At 46.8% G+C, this 8,936-nt stretch overlaps 1 protein-coding gene across 1 annotated transcript; it reads left to right on the top strand.

Annotated features, from left to right (window-relative positions):
* The first annotated feature begins 3,299 nt into the window (after nucleotides 1-3,299).
* On the top strand, nucleotides 3,300-8,514 carry LOC147307147 (uncharacterized). Its single transcript, XM_086274278.1, has 3 exons — nucleotides 3,300-3,383; nucleotides 4,123-5,512; nucleotides 8,455-8,514. The coding sequence occupies exons 1-3, from the start codon at nucleotides 3,361-3,363 to the stop codon at nucleotides 8,512-8,514; spliced, it is 1,473 nt and encodes a 490-aa protein (XP_086130404.1). The 5' UTR covers nucleotides 3,300-3,360.
* Nucleotides 8,515-8,936: the final 422 nt, after the last annotated feature.

Genomic DNA, 8,936 nt, shown 5'->3' with positions numbered 1-8,936 from the left:
GTTTGGAATTATTTTGGTTTTCATGTGACGTATGACCCTGAAGGTAAGCGAGTCATGGACTAAAGTAAAACAGTATGTTGGATGTGCCATGCAATGCTCAATTACATTGGTGTGAACTAGTGTGCTAGCGCAGTTAGCTCGTTAACGTGTTGGCCGTCTAGCCCCATGCACGGAGCGATCGGCGGTAGCTCGTTAACGGAGATTTGCCGTGTTGTGGCGTTAAGGTCATTTCAACGAGATTAACCTGAAAGCACTAGTGGGAACACAACGAATATGACTGCACATTTACGCCGACATCATCCTAGTGCAAAGACAAGTGGAAGCAGACAAAAAAAAGCAAGCATGCTACTAACTTTAGCCGAGTCATTTAGACAGCTGTTAGCACATGATTCTCCTTATGCTGCTGAGAATATAGCCCAGAAGAAGCGGATAGTATAGCTTTTATTTTGGAAAGAGCCATTTCTCTGTAATAAACTCTCTTTTCCAAAGATGAGTGATTCCTCAATCAGATACAGGGCTTGCAATATCGCTAGCCCGACGTCCCGGAGCTAGCGATTTTTTCAGTCGGGCTACCAAAATCTATCTCTTCCCTGCCCGTCGGGCTATTGTAGGAAAAATATATGTCAATGCTTTTGCATTCTTTCAGAAATGTAGCTGGGTAATTATGTCATTGGCATCGGTGAGCCACTGTCAATATGTGACATATTGAAGTCGCGTTTGAATTTGCGCTTGTTTTTTTGCTTTCACTTTGCAATCGTGCGAACTGTGTATAGAGAGCGACAGCACTGATCTGTGAGTGATGATAATTTGTGCACCAATTCCTCTGACATCGTCTTATTAATCGTTAGCTTACTATGCAAACATGACAAGTGAAATCTCCCGCAGCTTAAACATGTGAGAGGTTGATCGCGCAGAGAATCGCTGAGCTTATGTGAGTGAGTGTGTAAAAGCATTTCAGTTCTGCTGAGCCAAATAAGACAGGTCAGGGTGAAGAAGTGACAGCCTAAAAAAAAAGCTTACCACAAAACGGAGAAGTTATGACAAATCAGACTATAAGGCAAAAAGAAAGTGCAGCTTTATGGTTTCATGGACAAAATAATTTCTGTGGCTGCAATATGATGAGCTAAATAACCAGGGCTGCACATAAGTGGTCCGCAGGTGCGCATTCGCTGTCAAAATAAAAAACACACACAAGGGTTAGGGTTAAATTTAAAAACTGTACTTTTGAGTTAAAATATATATTTATAATTTTAATAAATGACAAATTAAAAATGCATGAACATTTTTTTGTATCGAAAAAATATCGAACCGTGACACCAAAGTATCGAACCGAACCGAACCGTGAATTTTGTGTATCGTTGCACCCCTAATATATATATATATATATATATATATAGACCGGAGCAGTCAGCCGAGACTGCAAGACCAGACTGACCAACCTGTGCACTGCCTGGATTGATTACGAGAAGGCCTACGACTCAATGCCCCACCGCTGGATAATGGAATGCTTAGAATTGTACAAGATCAACAGGACCCTGAGAGCCTTCATCGGGAACTCAATGGGTATGTGGTGTACAACACTAGAGGCCAACTCCAAGCCCATAGCACAAGTCACCGTCAAGTGCGGGATCTACCAAGGAGATGCTCTGTCCCCACTGCTGTTCTGCATAGGCCTGAACCCCCTCAGTGCGATCATTGACAAGACTGGCTATGGATACCGACTACAGAACGGAGCAGTTGTCAGCCAAGAGTGAACGAGACATCGATTCACTGATCCACACCACCAGGCTATACAGCAATGACATAGGGATGTCATTCGGGCTGGAGAAGTGTAGTCGGATGGTAACAAAGAGAGGGAAGGTAGTCAGAACTGAGGGGATTGAACTACCAGAAGGCAACATTGCAGACATAGAGGACAGTTACAAGTACCTGGGGATCCCGCAGGCGAATGGGAACCATGAAGAGGCCGCTAGAAAGGCTGCAACCACCAAGTACCTGCAGAGGGTCAGGCAAGTCCTGAGGATTCAGCTGAACGGTAGGAACAAGGTCCGGGCCATCAACACCTACGCCCTGCCCGTGATCAGATACTCTGCTGGGGTAATAGGCTGGCCAAAGGAGGAGATAGAAGCCACTGACATAAAGACAAGAAAGCTCCTTACCATGCATGGAGGGTTTCACCCCAAGTCCAGCACCCTGAGGCTGTACGCTAAGCGGAAGGAAGGGGGCCGGGGACTGGTGAGTGTCAGCACCACAGTCCAGGATGAGACAAGGAACATCCAAGAATACATTGGGAAGATGGCCCCAACTGACCGAGTGCTCAGTGAATACCTCAGGCAGCAGAAACCCAAGAAAGAGGAGGGAGACGAGGAACCATCATGGAAGGACAGGCCCCTGCACGGTATGTACCACCGGCAGATAGAGGAGGTGGCTGATATCCAGAAATCCTACCAGTGGCTGGACAAAGCTGGACTGAAAGACAGCACAGAGGCACTAATCATGGCAGCACAAGAACAAGCTCTGAGTACAAGATCCATAGAGGCTGGGGTCTATCACACCAGGCAAGACCCCAGGAGCAGGCTGTGTAAAGATGCCCCAGAGACAATCCAGCACATAACAGCAGGGTGCAAGATGCTAGCAGGCAAGGCATACATGGAACGCCATAACCAAGTGGCCGGTATAGTGTACAGGAACATCTGTGCCGAGTATAACCTGGAAGTCCCGAGGTCAAAATGGGAGATGCCCCCAAGGGTGGTGGAGAATGACCGAGCTAAGATCCTGTGGGACTTCCAGATACAGACGGACAAAATGGTGGTGGCTAACCAACCGGACATAGTGGTGGTAGACAAACAGAAGCAGACGGCCGTAGTGATCGATGTAGCGGTTCCGAATGACAGTAATATCAGGAAGAAGGAACACGAGAAGCTGGAGAAATACCAAGGGCTCAGAGAAGAGCTCGAGAGGATGTGGAGGGTGAAGGTAATGGTGGTCCCCGTGGTAATCGGAGCACTAGGAGCACTCAACATCGGAGATCTCTGTCCAGAAGAGCGCAGTCCTGGGAACAGCTAAGATACTGTGCAGGACCCTCAAGCTCCCAGGCCTCTGGTAGAGGACCCGAGCTTGAAGGATAAACCGCCCACAGGGGCAAGTGGGGAATTTTATACATATATATATATATATATATATATATATATATATATATATATATATATAAGAAAATATCATTTTCCTAAGTGAACACATCTCAAAAGTTCTTCTTTATTGTTGTTTCAACACCCATCCAAGAGCGAGAATATAGTGTTTGCAGGAGGCGCTGAATTGAGAAAAAGGAGGACAAGATCACCAGGAAACCAGACAGAGAAAATGATACAGGAAGAAGACAACAGGTAAGTGTGCACACACACACTTACATTAAACATAGTTGTGGTGGGGAGTGGTCTGCAGTGCTGCTGCAGGGGAGGTGGACACACCTGAGCAGCATCATGCCTCGCCAGCTTCAAGTCTATGCTGACTGTTTAATGCTGTTGTTGTGTGTTTGTGACAGCAACTGTGAGGTAGTAAAAGTGTCAATAGAGTGTGCTGAATAGCATGTTCACGTGCACGTCATCGGGTCTGCCGTGGTATGTTTACACTAGTATTAGGATTGTAAGAAGCATTTTAAAAAGAACTTTGGCTGTTTCAAATTCAATTTAATAAAAGTACTTTATGTGATATTTTTATTTTGTTTTTTTACACTTTGTCTTTATCTCACATTACAGTATAATCTACTACTACTTTATTATCTTCAGTAGCATGTCTCATTACTGAAGTAATCAAATCATGTTGGCATGTTGGCTGGGGCTCACCAAAACCTGTGCTCAGGGGTCTGTAACTTGATGATACAGGCATGAAGAAAATAATTAAAGGATAGATTTAACATCGTAGATTGTAAGTGCCATTTGTCTGGACTCCAGGACAGCATCACTGGATGTATCACAGTAAACATTATGAGGATGGAACCAGAAACGTTGTCACCCAAATGTTGTCTAAGGTTCTCAGTATTATGGCTAATATAATAGTAATTACACTTTTGCACTTTTGGTACACTTTTGCACTTTTGGTGGTACTGTGTATTATTTCACACAGTCTGGGGTTACTTCAATACAACAGAGATGATCTACTACAACTAAGCCGTGGAGATCTTCAACTAACATCCGAGTATCTCATCCCCCCGGAGATCGTTAAGCAACCCCCGGGGCTACCCGCAACAGCAAGCCGCAGGAGGAGACGTTGCGAGCGGAGGCAGAAGAGAGGCAAGCGGGGAGGCCTGTGGGCACGGCTAAAGACTAGTCCGTTTAAACCACCACTCCCGATCATATTCCTCTCCAACGCCCGTTCAATCCGTTACAAACTGGATGAAATACGACTGCAGATCGCCACTCGACGGACTTTTAATAACTGTTCGTGCATGATTTTCACTGAAACCTGGCTGGACAGCGCCATTCCCGATGCGGCTATCGATCTAGCAGGCCGCACCGCCTATCGAGCCGACAGGTCTGCGGACTCGGGTAAGAAGACTGGCGGGGGGCTGTGCATCTATATTAACAACCTTTGGTGCACGAACGTCACGGTAACGGAAAAACTGTGCAGTACAGAGGTAGAACTGTTGGTGTTAAAGTGCCGTCCATTCTATCTCCCTCGGGAATTTTCTGCCGTTTACATCTGCGCTGTTTACATTCCACCAGATGCTAATGCTAAGCTAGCGTTAGCACAATTGAGCAGCAGCATCAATAACAGCCTGGTAGCACACCCGGACAGTGTCTTTATTGCGGCTGGGGATTTTAACCACGCGGACCTGAAATCTGTACTTCACAATTTCCACCGTAATGTGAAGTGTGCTACCAGAGGAGATAGAACGTTGGACCAGGTGTACACCAACATGGCGAATGCGTACAGAGCCCAGGCTTATCCCCACCTGGGTCTGTCAGACCATCTCTCCCTTCTGCTACACCCAATATACACACAAAAGATCAAGAGCACTGGGATTACAACCAAAACCGTGAGAACATGGCCGCAGGACGCTATTCCGATGCTTCAGGACTGTTTCCACTGCACAGACTGGGATGTATTCAAGGTGCAGGACACTGACAATCGTGTCGCATTGGACAGTTACACCTCCACTGTCTTGGACTACATCTGTTTCTGTGTGGACAATGTAACAACTTGGAAACGATTCCGTGTGTTCCCTAATAATCCACCCTGGATGACACACGGAGTTCAACAACTTATTCGAACGAGGAACAACGCTTTCAAATCCGGGGACCAGGAGGCATACAGTGCTGCCAGAGCCAACCTGAGAAGAGGCATCAAGACTGCCAAGCAGCAGCACAGGAGGCGTATCGAGGCCAGGTTTGAGAACAACACAAACCCAAGGCAGGTCTGGGAGGGCATCAGGGCTATCACGGACTACAAAAGAAGAACACCATCACCCTCAGCCGACAGTTCTACTCTGGCTGAGGATCTAAATCTCTTTTATGCCCGTTTTGACAGGGAGAACACCGACCCTGTCCTGTCCCCTCTCCCCTCAACCGACCCTGCTCCGGTCCTGAGCACTCATGAGCTGAGGCGTGTGTTCCGGAGCATTAACACCAGGAAGGCGGCCGGGCCGGATGGAGTGCTGGGCCGGGTGCTAAAAGACTGTGCTGCGGACCTGGCGGACGTCTTCACCTCTATATATAACACCTCGTTGTCCTGTTCACTGGTACCATCCTGTTTCAAAGCTGCAACCATCGTTCCCATCCCAAAACAGTCAAATGTCACATGTCTGAACGATTTCAGACCTGTGGCACTCACCCCCATTCCCGCCAAATGCCTGGAGAGACTGGTCATTAAACACATCAGAGCTGCTTTTCCACCATCCCTGGACTCGCACCAGTTTGCATACAGGGAGAACCGGTCAACCGAGGATGCGATCGCCACAGTGCTGCACACATTACTGAAGCACTTGGAACACAGGAACACCTATGCACGGCTCCTCTTTGTAGACTACAGCTCGGCTTTTAATACCATCCGGCCATACAAACTCCGTCCCAAACTCCACCAACTGGGACTTAACTCCTCTCTGTGCAACTGGATTGTGGACTTCCTCACTAACCGTAGACAGAGTGTCAGAGTGGGTAAGAATACCTCTTCCACCCTTGTGGTCAACACCGGTGCCCCTCAGGGGTGTGTTCTGAGCCCTCTGCTATACACTCTCTTCACCCATGACTGTATTTCCTCCTGCGCGTCCAATCTCATTGTTAAGTTTGCAGATGACACTACAGTGCTCGGACTTATATCCAACAATGATGAGACAAACTATAGGACAGAGGTGCAACAACTAGAGTCATGGTGCCACGACAATAACTTGGTCTTAAACACCAAAAAGACCAAGGAGATCATTGTAGATTTCCGGAAGAGGGGCCATAACAACCATCTGCCTCTCTTCATTGGTAGTGAGGCGGTGGAGAGGGTGAGCAGTTTTAAATTCTTGGGGGTAACTGTGACCGAGGACCTGTCCTGGGGCAACCATATCACCTCAGTTGTACGGAAGGCCCAACAGCGCCTCTACTACCTGAGGAGACTGCGGAGCGCACACATTCCCAGATCTCTGATGTTGAACTTCTACAACTGTGCCATCAGCAGCGTTCTGACGTATGGATTTCTAGTGTGGTTCCCCAGCTGCACCAAGGCCGATCAGCAAGCACTCCAGCGGGTGGTGAAAGAAGCTGGCAGAATTATTGGAACAAGTCTGCCAGAGATCAGTAATATCTTCCCCACTCGCTGTCTGAGGAGGGTGCACAGTATCCTGCGGGACCAACATCACCCTGCGCGCCACCTTTTCCATCTGCTGCCCTCAGGGAGAAGGTACAGGTCTATACAGGCCAGAACATCCAGACTGGCCAACAGCCTGTATCCACAGGCTGTGAGGCTCCTGAACTCTCTGCCCCCCTCTCACGGACAATAACCATATCCAACTTCTTAATAGCAATGAACTGGTCTGCATTGGTGCATCATATCTTTATTCTCTTCCCCCTCCTGCCCCCCCCCCCCCCCTCTTTCTTAAATAGATAACTATCATATCTGATATCATATCTCACAGTACAATAATATTGAATGGGTTGCATTGTTGTATTTTGTCATGTTTCTCAGGTCTTTGTCTGAATTTCTACGAACATTATTGCTAAGGATTGTCTTATTGCATTGGAGTCACACTGGGTTAAATATGTACACTTGGGTTTTAAGGGGTATTTATTATTTTCTTCTTTTTTTTGGGTTGTATGGAAGCCCCGAACGCAATTTCATTGTTCTTGACAATGACAATAAATAAATAAATACTAAAATACTAAATACTAATTACTTTACAATGTAAATTGCCTCCAAGTGACTGTTGCTGTGATTTGGTTAAATAAATGAAATTGAATTGAACTAAACTAAATATTAGCAGCAAGTGAAAATATCAATTTGTCGTTCAAAATTATTCAAGATAACTAAGGTTTGTTTGTTTTTTTACCGTGGTTTGGAAATGTTTTTGGAGTCGCAAGAAGAAAATAAGCTGAGGGGATTGTCACCTGCAAAAAGCTCCAGAGGGGCCAAGTTCAGCTTGATAAAAGGGGAGACGATTTTTCTAAAAGATGTCTCACCTGCTAAAACTTGGAATGACACATATTATTATCCACTTAGGCTGCCGATGTCTTCTGATTCGCTGTGTTGACACATTTCCTCGATAGTAGAAATGTTTCCATCCTCCTCCCAAAAGTCCTGCACATTTCTTTATCGCAGTCTGGCTGACATACCCTGTTATTTTGTGCTCCGCCGCCACAACTTATATTTACAGTAAACTCAACTTGACGTGAATGCAGCAATGCCCCGTGTCACTATATTTTCCCCCCCCCATTCTTAAACTGTTTTGAGGTGGGGGACATGTAGTCAGCGGGGACAGAAAAGCGACAGATCTGACAGAAGAAATCGCACATACACGCACACCAGTTAGACATCCTCTGTCAGCAATAGGTGACACAGCAGGCCTGCAGTATTCACACCTGTCTAGATCGCTCAACACAGAAACAGCACAAAAAGCAGTGGGAAGGCCTGTTGGATTGGCGACGAAGATTCATCATTTCGCCCAGACTAGAGCGCCGTGACAGATGGTTCTGCAATTTGATGTCTTGTAGCGACATCTTTGCATCGGTGCGTATGTGGCTGACGAGGAAAATGTCAGCGGGCCTTTAGTCATTTGGATGCATAATTCAAAATAAGTTATTATGAAGACATTGAAAGCAGGGGATCTGGTGACACGTGTGCCACCTACTGTGTTTTTTGTCACCTGTGCAACGAAACCAAGCGACTGATTTCAGAGACAGGGAGAAATACCCACGTCTGTCACCAAGTAAGTAATTCTTCTCCGATCTTGTGCTCTCCGCTATCTCGCTGTCTCAGGATGACCACAATCCAGCTGCTGGACTGTGTCACTCTGCACAGGTGCCCAAAAAACTATAGAGTTTCATTCATCAGTCTGAGCTTGAAACCTACAACAACTGCACCCACTAAAACAACTCACTACACACACATGCACAGCAAGAGAGGGAGAAACAGCTGCACCCTGATGAATGCCCTACATTCATTCCACAGGAAGCCGGTTCATATGTCACCACTGATGCAGCCCTTCCACTCTCCTCATTCAAAAACACACACAGGCGCACACACACACATATACTGAACTGCAGTTCTCTTTCTCTGATTATACTCCCAGCTGGTCTCTGCGACAAATGCTCCTTTGATGCGTCTTCCCGGAGGCCAAAGCCACCATCGGCATTCTCCTCCTCCTTCTCCTCCCTTCCACTTCTCTGCTCTCTTTCTGTCTCCCCACCAGCAGCTTCCTGCGTGACATTGAAAGTCGTGAACTTGCCGTCCCATTCTGC

The sequence above is a fragment of the Aulonocara sp. 'chitande type north' Nkhata Bay genome, linkage group LG19 (assembly GCF_057382095.1).
Source record: "Aulonocara sp. 'chitande type north' Nkhata Bay isolate Kocher_YH1m ecotype deep benthic linkage group LG19, A_spYH_male_GT1.1, whole genome shotgun sequence".
NCBI classification, from domain to species: Eukaryota; Metazoa; Chordata; class Actinopteri; order Cichliformes; family Cichlidae; genus Aulonocara; species Aulonocara sp. 'chitande type north' Nkhata Bay.
Note: the sequence above shows the minus strand (reverse complement) of the source record. Positions and strands in the feature narration are given on the sequence as shown.